Source organism: Arvicola amphibius, chromosome X (assembly GCF_903992535.2).
Source record: "Arvicola amphibius chromosome X, mArvAmp1.2, whole genome shotgun sequence".
Taxonomy (NCBI): Eukaryota; Metazoa; Chordata; class Mammalia; order Rodentia; family Cricetidae; genus Arvicola; species Arvicola amphibius.
The window spans coordinates 9,564,124-9,581,302 of record NC_052065.1 but is presented as its reverse complement, the minus strand read 5'-3'; the positions used below and the strand labels follow the sequence as shown (position 1 = coordinate 9,581,302).

Genomic DNA, 17,179 nt, shown 5'->3' with positions numbered 1-17,179 from the left:
TATGAACATTTGTAAATTAGTAAGAACCTCTACTGATTTTCTTTGGAATTATATTTCTAATGATTTATATTATTTTACTTATATGTAGGCACGTGTCTCTGCATGTAAGTATGTACATGAGTGCAAGTGCCCGCAGAGGCCAGAGATGTCAGATTACCCTGGAGCTGGAGTTACATACATTACATACTTAAGCATTGAGCCAGCTCTCCAGGCCCCTACTGATTTTCTTTACCATTAAGTTACTAATGAGTAGCCAGAGCTTTATGGCTGCTCCAGATGGTTAGTGTATAAAATGGACAAAAAGCTCAAAGTGTTTTACTCTGCTGAACCTTTATTTTAGCAAATTCTGCTCAGGTTTTTACCATCTGTGACAACACAATGTGAACCCTCATTCAACAGTAGCCTTCTTCTACCAAAAAATTCATAATACTAACTACATGCTCATTTTTCTCTTTAGAACAATGGAGTGAGGAGCTTTATAGAGTCAATATCCTGCTCCTTGATCATTTGTCATTTCATATGTCTTGAGTATCTCTCCATATCATTACACAGAAACTTAGTCTTATTTAGTTATGTTAGCAATTGCAGGTATGATTGTGCTGTAATTTTCTTCACTAATGGACATTTGGGTAAATTCCAATGGCTAAATATTATGTTGAGCCTATGTCTTGGTGCATATACATATGTATGTATATATATATATATATACACACACACACACACACATATATATATATATTTATATTTCTTAGTTGGATAAAATTCTTAGATGTGCAACTAATGCGACAAAAAGTATAGTACACGTTTTATCATAAAATAGACACCACAAAACCATGCCTTCAAAATGAAATACGAGATTAAGGATTTATACTTAATTTCTATGAATCACAAGGTGGTTTTTTTAAAGCCATTTATGTGTTCTTTAACATGTTCTTCCTTTCACATTTTTAAAGTGTTTTTCTATTCCTTTCCATTTCTGACTATTTTTCAGCCATTATTTATACTGAATACTACATATACTATTAAAAAGATGTAACAGCTTATAAATGAAAATGAAATTGTAGTTCAAGGTGTTAAATTAAGTCAGGTTTCTTAACTTGAATACAACTGTTACAATGGAAACACTTTTCAGAAGGGCTAGCTGGCATTTTAACTTGTGCTCCCTTAGTAAAGGCGTTGTTGCTTTTCCATCTTGACTTAGTCAGAGCCTCTGCTCCGTCCTCCCAGTCTACTCATCTATTTCTATTATTTTTGCCTTAAAAATTAAGTGGAATAACTTTTATTATATCTTAAAAATGCTACTCTAAAAGCTGTTAATTATAAGATACAAAGGACAAATTACTTTCTCTGGCATCTAATTATACTTTTAAAATAAAACAACAGAAAAATTAGCTTAGACTAAAATATTTTAAGTTTATTCTAGTACAGATGTATTTACCTTCAAATACCCTGAATTTAAACAGTTTTCTAAACATATGATTTCTTAGAATCAGGATTGCATACAAACTGTTCAAGATTTACAGTGTGAGGCAGAACAAAAAGTTTGTAACAAAAAGAAGTCTGTATATGTAAATTCTTGCCACTTTTTTCTTCAAGAAATGATCACATCTAAAAGTGGATGAGGAAATCGGCAGAAAATTCAATAGTGTTCTGCCTGCCTGCAGGGTAGATTCAATCTTGTTTCCACATAAAAACTCAATTACCTTAATAGAAGTGAAGAGATCTAGTTGTTGTTGAGGAAATTCGATTATTCAGTGACATCCCATAAGCCTTTCTGTGGGCCAGGTTCTGAAGGCACCCATAGACTATCTCCCCAGCTGTTGGTTACCAGGCAAAGGTAATTTACATGAGTCACAAGGAAGGTTTTTTAAATAGCCATTTATGTTTTCTTCAACATATGTTCTTTTCACATTTTTAAAGTTTTTTTCTACTTCTTTCCATTTCTGATTAATTTTCAACCATTATTTATATTGAACATGACATATACTATTAAAAAGATGTAACAGTTTATAAAAGAAAATGAAATTTTAGTTCAAGGTGTTAAATTAAGTCAGGGTTTCTTAACTTGAATACAACTGACTTTTGGGGCTGGATAATTCCTTGGTGGGTGTGTCCTGGGCAGAATAAGATATTTAGCAGTGTCCTTGGTCTTTACCTAGGAGATGCCAGTCACAATGCACTTCAACAACACGGAATTTGTCTGGGCATGCATAGCCCAAAGTACCCTGAATGTGCATGACTGCCCCACCTCATTCCCAGGAGAATCTATGAGTTTATCTAATTGGCTCTACTTGGTGGATAAGATTATATTCTAGTGTGTTGGCCTGTATTTACTAATTTTTCTACTATGGGGATTAATTTTTAAGCATAGTGGTAACAAAACAAATTACAATGTCAGTATAACATCAAACCTAAAATTTTCATCAAGTACTATTTAATGAAAAAAAACTGACCATTTGGAATATGCTCTTAGCAGGTCCTAAACCTGGGATCATGAAATCAATTATTAAGATTAGCGTTTAAAAAAACATAGAATAGAAAAACTGAGAGAACAAAGCCAGAAGTGGAAATATTATTCAATAATTTTTGTTTTGTACTTGGTATGCCCTATGATATAAAACTGCATATACTACTCTGGGTTCTAGTGAAAAAAATCGTTTCAAGATTTCAAATTTAGAATAATTTGATATTTAAATTATTTTGGCTTTTAGTGACTAGAAAAAGCCAAGTGGAGCTAAGAATACAGGTCTGTGATAGAGGACTTGCCTAGCACAAGTGCTACCCTGAGTTCTATCCCCAAGCACTGTAAAAACAAACAAGAAACAAAGAGCTCAGAGTAGCCAGAGCTGGTTCACTAGGAGTTAGAAAAGAAACAACGAGGGTGGGGGGTGGGGATGGGGGTGGGGGGTGTTCCAAAGAACAAACAAAGAAAAACACCGACTAAATAAAAATGATTACAATCTGAAAATCGGACACCAATGACACTAGTCATATTGTATGGCACTAAAAGTAAAGCTAGAGATCTATTATGCCTTGTATATCTGCCCGCTTCTAGATTGTCTATTTTAAGCATCAATAAAACCTCATTTTTCCAGAGTCTCTTCTAGCAGACCCTGAACTACTTTAAATCCTCTTGCAGTAATAACTATAGCCTTAACTTTTAACACAATTAAAGAAAGAGTTTAGGCTTAAGAGTTATAACATGAATAAATGGTAATTAGAAAATAATTACAGGGGTTTTGTCTTCTTAAAGCAAATCAGAAAAATATTTATAACAAAATGTGTTTTGCTGTTAAATGATATTGTATATATTTGAAAAATCTATGCTTTTAAAACAATTAAAATATCTGTGACTCTCACTAACATGCCTAAATATTCTTAATTAGCAAGGTTTAATTTTTTGAAAAACTTAAATCTTCATGTTATAAAATACTCCAAGAAATACTTATTTACCTAATGTTATTATAAAAATCTCATTTATTTATTTATTTATTTATTTATTTATTTATTATGCATACAATAGTCTGTCTGTGTGTACGTCTGCAGGCCAGAAGAGGGCACCAGATCTCATTACAGATGGTTGTGAGCCACCATGTGGTTGCCGGCAATTGAACTCAGGACCTTTGGAAGAGCAGGCAATGCTCTTAACCACTGAGCCATCTCTCCAGCCCCCCAAAATCTCATTTCTTTAAAGAAATCAGTTTTCTCTCAAGATTCTTACCTTTCCATTTTTATGGAGTCCCACAGATTGATTACTTTCACAAAGACATAGCAGACTATTAAGATATTACATGCAGGCCTCAGCACTAAAATATATCAATTTTAGCAGGAGTAATTCTCCATAGACTACTGCTTTCTAGACGAGTCAGACAAACATCTGCAAATCCAGTGAATCTGTTCATAAAGTGGACCATCTTCAAGTAGAAGCAAATTCATGAGTATAGTGCTTGCTTTTGGCACCTCACTTCTTTTCCATTTCATGGATTACTTTAGTGAGAAACAATACCAACAGCAAACAAAGCTCAAAAGAAAAAAATCCCCACAAATTTAAAATGATGCTGTTAGTATAAGAAAAAAAGGTCAACACATCTCAAAGCGCTGATCAACACCATCATGCATCTACCTCTAGGGTTATAACAAGCCCAATGCCTAATATTTAATTATTTGATCTTTACAGATCAAGCAAGGACTTGAAATCATCTCACGTGCAACAATCTCTGCATAGTGCCATTTTATCCATGCCACAAAAATGGTAATAGTTACCAATAAATAAGTTGGGGGTCAAAGGAACTAAAGTCTTAGACTGCTCTTTATCATAAGATATCCTCAGACAAACCTCCCCATTCTTCATTCTGGCTCTACAAAATTAAGGAGCAGAGAAAAACTGGTAAGTGCCTGACTTCACAGGGGAATTATCAATATATGTGGTTATAAAATAAGTTCAGCTGCATCATATAACTCACCTTACCGCCCAAAAACTAGGTATGTGGGGAGGGAAATATGCTAAGCATTATAAAGAATGTAACTTTAGTAATCTCAGCATGTCATATCTTAATTTAAAAATCAACTTTAGTACCAGTGGCATTTTGATATGACATGTTTTAAATTCTAACAGTCAAATATTAAAAATTGGATAATGGGCCAATTTCTGGGCTTTCCCTCTCAAAGCTAATAAAGAATTCATGCAACCAAAAGGTCTAAACACAGAATTGGTCTACAAATGTCAAATATGAAAAATATACTATTAAACCCCAATGTTTATTAATATTTTTGCAGTTATTATTCAGATATACATTTGTTTTGTTTTTATTACTGATTGTAGCATAACAGAAGAAAATCTACTTTAAACACTGACATCTGCCCTGCTTGCCCATAAAATGCAAGACTACCTAATTTCATATATATAAATTGGGCAAAAGCAAAATTTTAATAAATTTTCTGAATAGAATTAAGAATAGGAATATATATTTCACAAATTTTATAAAAATATATAAAATCAAAATTATTCTAACTTGTATAGACTATTAAGCCAACATATAAAGTTCACTGTTAATTCAAAATTATATTTAGTGCTTAAAATACTCCAAATAACGATTTTGACACTAAATAGAAAAGTTATAATACATGAAAAATGACATTTAAATTAGGTTCCTAGTACTTGTACTGCGAATTTTAGGATACATTTGGCTAGGACAGCTAAATCACCTGAGGACACTGGCGAAGTGACTCCTATATTTCAAATTAGAAGATCTAGAAAGTTAGTATGGACCTAGGGATTTTGACAAATCTTAACAAGGAGACTTTTGAGAAAATACTGTCTATAAGTCTATATATTCAATAAGGGGTTCAAACTACTCATAATGACAATAGTGAATATCCTCAGGCCTAAGAAGTAATAAATAGCACACACTGCTACAATAATGCTTTGTATCCCCTCATAGGGTAAAATACACACTATGCCATTGTCTTATAAAGCATAGAGCAATTTCCAAGTAGCACTTATAACGTAACTCAAGAACAAGAAGATATCAGTGCCCTAAGCATTACTCTCTAGGAACACATTAAAAGCAAAACTTGAGCTTTAATGGCTTTAAAAATGTCTTAAAAAGAGTTGGGAGGACCTTGGACTTAACATAGTGAAGGGAACCCTGATGGCTCTTTGGCTTGGAGAGGGGTGGAGTGGGGGTATGGGTGGAAGGGAGGGGAGGGAAGGGGGAGAAGGAGGGGAGGAGATGGAAATTTTTAATAAAAAAAATGAGAAAAAAAACAACAACAAAGAATTAACCAGAAAATGGTGAAAAACAGAAGAAATACTAAGTTCTAACACAAGAGATTATAGTTCTATAATAATTAAACATTATTAAGACAAGACTCAAATATGAATAATTTCTAATTCCTAATCCTGGGGCCTATCTTTTGGTTAGTTTTATTTGTCATGTTTTGGCGGGGCCTCAGGTTGATCAGGCTTCCTTCAAAACTTACTTTGTACCCCAGACCTTGAACTCCTGATTTTTCGGTCTCCACAAGTGCTAAAATCACAGGTACATATTATCATATCTGGTTTATGCTGAGTAGAGGATTGAATTTAGGGCTTCATGCAAGCTAAGCAAACATTCTTCCAACTGAGCTCCATTACATCCCCAGTTTGACCTAATCGCCTTTTTTGATATTGTTTTTTCTCCTAACTTTGATTAGTAAACAACAAAAAAGAGATGCTAACTTTAAAACCAATATTATAACAGTAGAATGTACTCTTGGAGTCAGCATACCTGATGTTAAAATTACAAACCTCCAAAATGACATGTTTGCAATCAATTAATAAGCCACCATGGCAAAGTGTGCACACAAGGAAAAGATCTGTGCTCTTTTGACTACCAAACAGCAGACAGCATGAGGGGCTGTCACTGAAATACTACAACAGCATTAAACACACAGTTCACTGTCTCATGTTTAATAGCTGTAGACTGGATGATATCAACACAACTTGATGCAGGCCCTACAGCTGACTAATAGAGGATTCACTAGGTGTTCCCTCCACCATAGAGACCAAAAGTAAAGAAATTTTAACAGAGAAGTCGTTATTCTCTTCCCCTTAGTCATTCCTTTAAAGCTAGCCATTTCAGAAATGCTAGAAAAAAAATTTAAAGTCTGTTTTGCTAATTAAAACCACAATAAGTATGTAATAAAAGGTTAAAATAAACTAAGAATACAAATCTACTTTCAACACTAGTAAATGAACCCATGGGACACAAATATTCATTTATGTTGTGTGTGTATATATACCTTAGTGAAAATACCTATTTTTCTTTACTAACCCATTTTCATGCTAAACTTTCTATATTGTAACAACCCCAATTAGTTTTAACCCATAATTTAATTTTGTACCTAAGCATCAAACACATGAATTAGCTCAGGATGTTGAAGGCAATTAGAAGAGAAAGGGAGTTGCTATATTCTGGGATATGGAAGTTAAGATAGGAATATTATAATAGTTTTGACAGAACATGGTTAGTTATTTTAAAAGAACAAAGAGAAGTACAAATTTATCTTAAGTTAATTTTGTTAACACAAAGCCAGAGGGTTCTATAAAAAGCACAATTAGAAAACACTAACATTTGCTTGGCTACATTTGCACTTAATGGACATGAAATGAAAACATGAACCAATTTGGAAAGGAAATGCCATAATCTCACAGTCAACTCCTAATTATCCACACTAATGAAAAAGGTGGGGGGATTTTAAGTAATTCAAAACAAAGGATGAGGAGTTCTCCAATGTTGTTATTTTTGGCCAATTGTTCCCCCTTTTAATATATACATTTATTTATCTATATATTCATTTACTTATTTTAATTCAAGTAGTCTGTCGTCTAAACCAGCCTGACTTGCAGGCCATCTCCACAGAGAACCATCCATCCATAGATAACTGAGTTGATGTGACTGACACATATTCCAGTCAAACTGTACACGAACACTACATACCAAGCATGCTTTGAAGTAATTTCTGAAACTTGTAGGAATGATGACTGAGATTTCCCTAGCAAAAGCAAAACATGCTTGTTTTCTTTTCAGGAGCCTAAGTAGCTTACCTCCTGCAGGAGATCAGCCTGTTCAATTGCTTTAAGGACATTTTTCTTGGACGTTTCCTGAACTTCTCCTCCCAAAAGAAATTCATCCAAAATAAAATAGGCCTTCTCAAAATTAAAGATGATATCAAGTTCACACACCTGAAGAGCAAAAGCAAAATGAGACAAACAAAGCCTGTTAAAACTTAAGCTAAAGATGCTTATTCACTACTAGGTAATGAATAAAATCTGATCAGATTGAATTGATCTTAATTCTTTTCAAAATGGAAATCTTGCTGATTAAGCACCACTGATTTAAATAAGCTTTAATTTTCAAATCTCAAGTACTTGACAACACAATGCCTACAAGTTAAATCTGGCTCTGCACACTCCCTATGTAGTCAACCTAATAATTTTCCACTCATAGAAACCAATCTTTAAGTACATATTTCTTGAGTAATGTGATTAAGCTGCTAATGATTCTGAAAGCTATACTTCACACTCCCAGAATGCTAATGTCAGCAATAGGACTTTTCTATTTCACTAGTGTGTGTGTGTGTGTGTGTGTGTGTGTGTGTGTGTGTGTGTGTGTGTGTGTTTGGTGTACAAGTGTGCAAATGGGTGTTGTTTCTTGGGAGTCATTTACTTGCTTTTTAGGTACAGGGTCTCTCACTGGGACCTAGGCCTCACAGACTAGGCAAGGCTGTCTGGTCTGTGAGCTCTAGAGATCTACCTGTCTCCATCCTCCTGGAAATAAAAGTCAAAGTCAGAGACTGAAGAGATGGCTCAGCAGTTAAACGCACTGTCTCCCCTCTTCCAGAAGGTCAGGGTCCAATTCCCAGCACTTGTATTGACACTCACAAGCACCCGTATCTCTACTTCAAGGGGATCTGATACTTTCCTTTGGCCTCCGTGGACACCAAGACTGCAAGTGATACACAGGCGGGCACGCGGGCAAAACACCGTGCACAAAATTTAAAGAAAGCAGCAGCAGCAGGAGCCAGCATTGGCTTTTTATGTGTGCATACTAGGGTTAAATTCAGGTTCCCATGCTTGTGGGGTAAGCATTTCATCAACTGAGCTATTTATTCAGCCCCTCAATTTTACTATTTTAAAACTTATTCTCACTATTATAATTAAATGAGTAGATCTGTCGGGCCAGAGATTCTGAAAGTTGACTAGATGCACTGACAAGAAATAAGAGTCAGTGCAGGGCGGTGGTGGCACACACCTTTAATCCTAGCACTCAGGAGGCAGAGGCAGGCGGATCCCTATGATTTCAAGGCCAGCTTGGTCTACAGAGTGAGTTCTAAGATACCCAAGACTACACAGTGAAACCCTGTCTTGAAAAACCAACTAATCAACTGTAGCATGATTAATAAAAACCCAGAAGGTAAAAACCTGAAGGTCAGAAAAGCAAAGCAGCCAGCCACTGGCTCTTACCTTCGCCTCAGTCTGAAATAGTGATATTGCCTCCAGGAATCTCAGAATGAGACTGTGTCTGAGAGCTGTCTCCTCCCATTTTATATTCCTCTCTAGGGCTGGAATTAAAGGTGTGTACCACTGTCGCCTGGTTTCTATGGCAAACTAGTGTGGCTACTGGGATTAAAGGTGTGTGTCACCACTGCCTGGTCTGTAAGGCTAACCAGTGGGTTTGTTTTACTCTCTGATCTTCAGGCAAGCTTTATTTATTAAAATACAAATGAAGTATCACTATAACCAACCAACCAACCAACCAAATAAACAAACAAACAAACAAACAAATAAATAGCCAGTCCTGCCTCTCCTCACAGTTAGAATCCCCAAATAAGAAGCTTATCAGAGACAAGATAAAAACTAATCTACTACTACTCACGCTGCCAAAATACTTGTCAAGTAATTCCACGTAACGATGGATTATTTCCAGGGTAATCAGTTCGTTGTCCTGATCCTCAATAGCACAGCAAAAATATAAACTGGCATATCTGTAATGAAACAGAATCACAGAAAAAAATGTTACCCCTATAATCATGTTTTCTAAATATATTCTCCATGTCCTGTTGTACTAGTACTCATGCTTATTATAATTACATTTATTCTTCTTTTAAAATAAATTCATCTTCTCCTAGATTATAAAAGTAATAAATGTACAAGAGAAATTTTGGAAAACACAGGCAAAAAGAAAAGAGAAGAAGGAATAATTCAATCATGTCTCTTAGAAGGAGTAATTGATCTTGCTCTTCTTTTCAGGTTGCTTTCTGAGCATTTAAAAATATAATTGAGCCAGTTTTTCTTTAGTTTACTTAATTAGAACAAAATATACAGTGTGATTGATTCAAGCTACAAGCAAACTGGGAGAAAACAAGCTGTCAATATATCCCAACTGAAGGGCTTATTGAAGATATTGTCATTGTTTTAGAACATGTCATTGAAGAATAATGTATACACAGAAATCTCAAATCTGCAAGCCTGTGGTCTTTCAGAGTAGACATTTCAATGTGTTCCCTCATCCCCAGTAAAAACAGGAAAGACAAAACGGCACCATCTCTAACTTGAGCAAAGAACTTCCTCTTGTTCCCATCATAGCCTTGATTTGTTTATCTATTTAAAAAGCAAGACTATTCCAACTCTCCACCCTCCCTAATCCATGCTTTTCAATAGCATCTCCAGAGTGGCACAAATGATATAGGACAATGGTTCTTAACCTTCCTAATGCTGCGACCCTTTAATACAGTTCCTCTTGTTGTGGTGACCCCTCCAACATAAAATTATTTTCATTGCTACTTCATAACTGTAACTTTGCTGCTGTTGTTAATTGTAATGTAAATATTTTTGGAGGTAGAGTGTTGCCAAAGGGGTTGTGACCCACAGGATGAGAAACACTGATATAGGAAATTCTCTGAATTATGAAAACTAAAGATTAAAGGAACATATTTAAAAATGTCAGACCAAAAGACAGATACAAGTTGTTTTTATGAACTGAACAGAATAACAAATAATCCTATTACAGAGATTATTGATAGTAAATGTGGAGTAATATTCTTTATTGCAAATGTCTCCCATGTTACTGTTAGGCATCCAGTATGTATCTCCTTGCTTTTTTATCCACAAGATTGCCTCTTTGTTTACAAGTAAACGATATTTAAATATCAACTAAATAGTTGAAGGTCTTAAAGTATACTAATCATGAATTTAAAAATAAGCAGAACTGATATATCTAGGTACCAACCAAAAATACATTTGTTTGTTTGTTTCTTGAGAAGGGTTTCTCAGGAGCTATGGTGTCAGTCCTGAAACTAGCTCTGTAGACCAAGCTGGCCTCGAACTCACAGAGATTCGCCTTCCTCTGTCTCCCAAGTGCTGGGATTAAAGGCGTGCACCACTACCACCTGGCCAAAAATACTTTTAAAAGGAAAAAAAAAATTGAACTCCTCCAATAGTATTTGAGTTTTTTCTTTTTCATTCTAGAAATCAAATCCAGTATCTCCTCTAAATGTTTACTTCACTAAGAATGAGGAAAAGGCATCAACTTAAAGAACTACTTCTTCCAGGTGAATAGACAACTATTAGCATGGTAAGAACACCTCTTCAGAAAGCTGGGGAAGTACCATAGCAGGTACCACAGAGAGATTCACTATCCGTGAGGTGCTAAATGGTAGTGAAGGCTTTTGCATATTTTACCATCTTAATCTCATAACATTCCTACCAAGATATCATTATTACTTTCATTTATAGGAGAACCAGGCTTGAGTAACTGGATGAGAACAGAAATTTGACCCTGGAGCCCACATTTTCAATTAAAAACCACAGCTGTGAAGTGTATTAAAATAATTCTGCACCTGGCTAAAATTAAAATATGCTCAATGCAATATATTAAGAGCTTCGAGAAAGGGAAAGAGATAAGGGAAAGAGATAAAAATGCCATACAGATTTAGTAAAAGATTACTAAGAAAACCTGAAGAGTACTCCCTATCTTTAGGACCAAATGGTGCTTTAAAATTCAATATGAGCTCATGTTGTTCTCTTAGTAAAATTAATAATAGACTAGTAAGAAGAGAGGTATGTTTAGTTATTTTTAGCACCATGGATTAGGGCTTACTCTAATTACTGGCACTCAGGACATCTGAAAGTGCCTATTCTTATATTCAAAACACATGACTTCTCTGCAGTCAGCTAAATCTCAGCTGACTGTGCATGAATGTAGCTAAACTATTCTCAATACCCACTGGTATGTCGTTAAAATTTCTTTTGTTAGTAAAGAAAATCAATAAGTACCCTTCAACAAATTCTCAAGCTGGTAACATGGGGATGCATTTTAAAATTAATTTTAAAAGACCTAAATTCAATTGCCTCTACTATAAAATGTTGCACCAACTAAGCATATAATGTTCTGTCTCTAGTGGATATTCGGGAGCATTTATTTTAAAGGTGAGGAAACAAAAGCAAAAAAAAAATCAAAATATTCAAAGTCACAAAACTAGGTAATGGCACATGGGAAAATATTGTAAGTCTTTAGATTTTTCAGATTGTCTTCTCAACTACATTACCCTTGTACCTCCACCGCTTCCTCTCACAAAGGGAAAATATGTATGCCAAATGCTCAGGTATGAAGAATGTGGACAGGACAAATGAACAAAGACGATATAAAAAACACATGCTAAAAGAAACACTGAAAGTGCTAGAGCAGAATTTATTAGGAACTCAGTAGAAGTTCTATGCCTTAAAAGGTCTTATCTCTTCCAGCCGGAGCAGGGAAAACACATCACCTGATAATAACAAAATACATGGTTAAGTTTGAAGTAGATGATGTTTTCAGTATGAAATAGGAGGAGCCTACAGAAAAACATTTTACATTTTGTATATAAAACATCCCAATAAAATTATTTTTTCTTTTTGTTAAATGTAAATTTTATTTAAAAAAAAAACCGTTGATCTAAATATCAGATCAGGTTGGAGTTCTCTTTTGTAATTTCTGAAAAAGGTAGGGAGATCTACAGGAAGAGGCTGAGTGGCAAGTGTATGAGCTCCAACCTGCTCCTCTGAATGGCCCATTCATGGGCTCTGTTCTCTTGCTAGGATTTTCTTCCTCCACACGGGGGACTCCTTTCACTATCTAGAAATAAGCTTAAACTTCTCACACCTTTTATAAACCCTATCCAGGATTCCAGAATCCAGGTCTATGGGCAGTTATCACCTCTTCTGTCCTTGGCAAAGCTCTCCCAAATATTCTATCCATGCAGTTTCAATTTCTCTACCTTTCCACCTTCACTTCATTACATTAAAAATCCTGTCTCTACTTCACTGACAATGTTCTGGCAACAGGCAATGCATGAAATGCTCACTAGAAGATTCTAAAAAGCTCTTCACTTTTACTGAACTTCAGGCAACAGCTGGCATTAGTGTTCTTACTCTCAAATCTCTCTGCTCCTGACTACTGACCTAACACCACTCCTTTGCTTCTCATTTCGATCTGTGGGCCCCTCTTTAGCCCTTCCACCTGCACCAGAATGCTGGTGATTTAATACATAAAGTTTAATTTTCACCGTCAAGTTTCACGGCTATGCCTATCACATCCCATCAGAGAGCCAAGTGAACAAATATGGCCATATCAACTTGCCCCCAAATTAACTAAATTCCCTAGCTTACCTCTCTTCCCATAAGTCAAACTCTAGAAGTGGAGGTGACACCACTCCCTCTTTCCTTGGCTGCTCTCTCTGCTTGTTGGGGGTGACCAAATTTTCTCAAACTTCCCTAGGTAACAGGTCTCCCTTCCAGCCTCTCAGCTCAGGATCCAATTATCATGTAGTCCTCCACTGATCCTGCAGGTGCCAGTCTCAGCCCCTTTCACTCCTCCAGCCAGGGTTTCACTGCAATCTTCTGAGAAATGCAAATCTAACCTTATTTTTTCCCACACCTGTTTAAAACCATTGCCTCCACACTTAAACCTTAAGTTGTAGTCCCATGTCCATCATTGGTATATGACCCATTTACAAATTCTCATCTTTTATAAATTGAAATTTGAACAATAACCATGTTTTGCAAATAGAAGACCCATCTCTAGTGCAGACAGCAGAGGCCAATTGAGCCAGGGTACAGGGTTCTTATTTCTGATCTGCAAAAGCCCTGGGCTGTGTGTGTGTGTGTGTGTGTGTGTGTGTGTTTGTGTAGATTGTTCTAAGGCATCTTCCAGTTCTCAAATGCTGTGATTTTTCTATGATCTTTCTCAACAAGTACCAATCCAAACATTGAATAAAAAATCCACCCAAACTGATGAAATTCACTATGAAATAAAGATAAGTCTAGAGTATTTAGGAGGATTTTTCTATCCTATAAATCTAATTTCTTCCCCTGGCACCTCCTCCACCACAAAATCCATCCATACTTGGAATGTAGTGACAGAAAACATGATTTCTCTTCACCTTCATAGCATTCCATACTGTTCTCTGCACACACCATCAAGACAGTGTTTTATATGCGGAAATGCTTTTATTTTAAATGCAGGAAATTATTCAAAGGGGACCAGAAATGGGGAAGAAATAAATGTTCCCTCAAAAAACATTCTGTAAAATAAAGATGCATAGCATTAAGGAAAAAGAAACTGTATAAAAAGCTAACCTACAAGTTATTTTGCAACATCACTTTTTAAAAAACACCTGTCCCTGGTAAAATTATCAAATCTAAGCACAACTCCTCCACAGCAACAAGTCTATTTCAAATTAATAAATACTACTAGCAAAGAGATCGTGTATATACACAAGTATTTAAACATCTGTATAGTGAAATAGTCTATGTGCCCAGAATCTTCATAAGTAAGATTAATTATAAAAGTCAGATAAAATAAATGCCAAATATCAATTATTTGATAAATAAACCTTTATGGATTTGTTGGGAGAAAGGATCATCATACTATTGTCTATGCATGCCTGAATTTATCAAATTACTTAAAATTTTTAAATACTGACCCTATTAACCCTGTAATGAAATGAATCCATTGACTATTTTCCAAAATAATGACCAAGCATGAATAATTATTTGTCTTTAATTATATAATTAATTTAAAAATGATTCCCCTGCTGCTAGCACTTCAGCCTAAGGCAAGCAATCAAAACAGCCATTATTTTTAAATGGAAAGTTTTCCTTTAAACTTATTTCATTTAAATATTTGTTAATCCTTGTTTATCAGCAGAAAAGTCTGAAATGTCCTCATCTGAAACAATGCTAACATTTGATTTCACCTTTCTGATAAATTTAAAAAAAATGATACCTTTTATAAACAATCTTCAGATCTCTCCACTCCAGGAAGCTGCACATCTTAGGTTTCCGAGCTAAAACGGTTTGAACAAGTTCTCTTGTGATCTTCTTCTTCTCTTTGTCTGAGAGTGGGACATACCATTTCTGCAGCCGTAGCTTTCCCTGACGACTAAAAAGCAACATAAACTGCATCTGTTAAGATAAATAAAATCAAGATTACATACAATTACCAAGGATAAACTGTTAAGATCACATGGCTTTCAGAGCTGCTTTGGGGATACAGTTAAACACCCTGCCAAATGATTAGTAAGCCATCAACATTTCTACGCAGGTTATAACAACAGAAAATTCTTTTGGAAAGGTCTTCTTACAATGATATGTAGGTAAGTGTGGAAGAGAGTGTGTGACAATAAGAATAGGTGGTAAGCTCGAATGAAAATTTTGAAGAACGCGAACTCTGATAATTTAAGAAACATTTTTTCCCTTGTTACACATTCCACACTCTCTGTGCATCAAAAGACAACTGTAGACACCAGGTAGTTGCTTTAGGGACATTTCTAGGAAACAGGAGCCCTACTGTTTTTCATCCCGAGGCCATTGTATTTTCAGGCTGAATTTCTTGCAGACAGATTACTCATCAGTTAAAGCACTCCCCTCAATTTATGCTAGCATATTTTAAGCAAAACAGAATGCTAATCACAAACAAAACATTCTTCTTAACAAAAGCCTGATTTTTATGTTTGCATTTCACGTTTATAAAATCCAACTATCACAAATAAGCCCTCAAGAACTGAGTTAATGTACATGAAAGAGAATGCAAGTCTGAAAAGCTTAACCAACAGTTACTCATATTGAGACAGGGCACAGAATACTTAAATTAAAAAAAAAAAGAAAACAAAATTTTGAGACATTTCACAGAATACTTATTTTAAAACAAAAAAAGAACACATTTGAATGTATGCTGGATTCTAGTATGTTTTTATAGTGAAGCTAATTTGTATGGATTTACTTAGCATTTGCATGACTGTTGGTCAGGCTAGTTTTCTAAAGCACGTATTTTATAATTCAACTGATAAACGCAAGCTGTATTGTAAAGCTAATTTGAAGGTAAAATTCAGGTAGGTGTTCTCTTTTAACCCTTTTAAGTTCCTTTAAAGCGACAGTGCAAGTGAGACCCCAAGGCAGGTTCTTAAAATTCACTACACCACCTTAAATTTGAACATCGGGAAGAGGAATTTACGTAACTAATAGAAAATCAAACTGGCTCTAAATTTCAACAGGAAATTCACCTCGCAATATCCCAAAAAGGCATCAAGAAAACATCCGGAAATTTATGGCGTAGCCATTTAACTTTAGTAAAGTTAAAATTGGCTATTACCCACACACAACACGCTATATAATTCATTGCTAGCCAAGTGCCGCCCATGTAAGTTCTGAAGACAGCGGCATTCGAAGAGGACAAGCATCAACTCGGACATTCAACGCAAACCGTTACTAGAACTTGGGGAAGGAAACGACTGGGTTTTCTTAAATCTTGGTGACCAGGAGAGGGTTTGCTAACGACGGGAGTGTGCTCCAGGCTAACTGTAGCAGGGTCCAGTATCCGCCCTACCACTTTGTAGGACGAACAAACCACGCATTTTCCTTAAAACAAATGATGTGCTAACATGGGACGAAAGCCCTGGCACAAGTATTCCTTTTCCCTCGCTTTGATTTTGCCGCAAATCTCGGGACAAAAATTTCTTCAGATTAGTATTAAAACAAAAACAAAACAAAAAGCAACAATGGGCTCAGCCTTGGAATGGGTTCCGGTCCAGCATCCCTGGGGTCCCGCAGTCTTGGACGCCTCCCCTCCTCCCGGGACCACACTCCATCACTGCCCAAAGCCAGGAGAGGTGACCGGCAAGGAGCGGAGCAGAGACAATGGCATCCGCTGGCCCGCCAGGGGCGCCAAGTCCTTGGTCGCTGCCACCCCCGGCCCCTCCCCAAAATTCCCCGCCAAACTTGAGGCGATCGGCGAACCACAGGTGCCTCGGGGTCCCCGCGGAACCCAAGACCGGACCCAGCATCACTGGAGCGCCGCAGAGTGAAGAGCGGGGCGCCACCGCCGCCAGAAGTGAGTTTTGGGGCGCGGCGCCCTGGGAGAACTCGGGGTGGGGTCGTCGGGGCGCTTACGGGGCGGCGGGGGGCGCGCCCGGCTATCTCTCCCTCTTCCCATCCCTGCCACCTCAGCGGATCCCCTCGATACTTACGGCGGCCGCGGGTCGCGGACGCGGCGGAGCTTGGCCGGCCCCGGAGACCGAGGCAGCGGCGGCTGCTGAGGGGAAGCCCCCGTCCCCGTGCTGTTGTAGGGAAGCCGTGGTGCCGCCGGGAGGGGACCCGTCT

The 17,179-nt window shown here is 36.7% G+C and overlaps 1 protein-coding gene across 2 annotated transcripts in view; it reads right to left on the bottom strand.

Annotated features, from left to right (window-relative positions):
• Positions 1–17,179, bottom strand: part of Ap1s2 (adaptor related protein complex 1 subunit sigma 2) — a 25,232-nt gene extending 8,053 nt beyond the window's left edge. For both annotated transcript variants that reach the window (XM_038315997.1, XM_038315998.1), the window contains exons 1-4: positions 17,047–17,179; positions 14,808–14,986; positions 9,420–9,528; positions 7,589–7,726 (exon numbers count right to left, since the gene is read on the bottom strand). In XM_038315997.1, coding sequence (XP_038171925.1) covers positions 7,589–7,726; positions 9,420–9,528; positions 14,808–14,986 — 426 coding nt within the window. In that variant the 5' untranslated portion in view covers positions 17,047–17,179. The remainder of the gene's footprint in view (positions 1–7,588; positions 7,727–9,419; positions 9,529–14,807; positions 14,987–17,046) is intronic.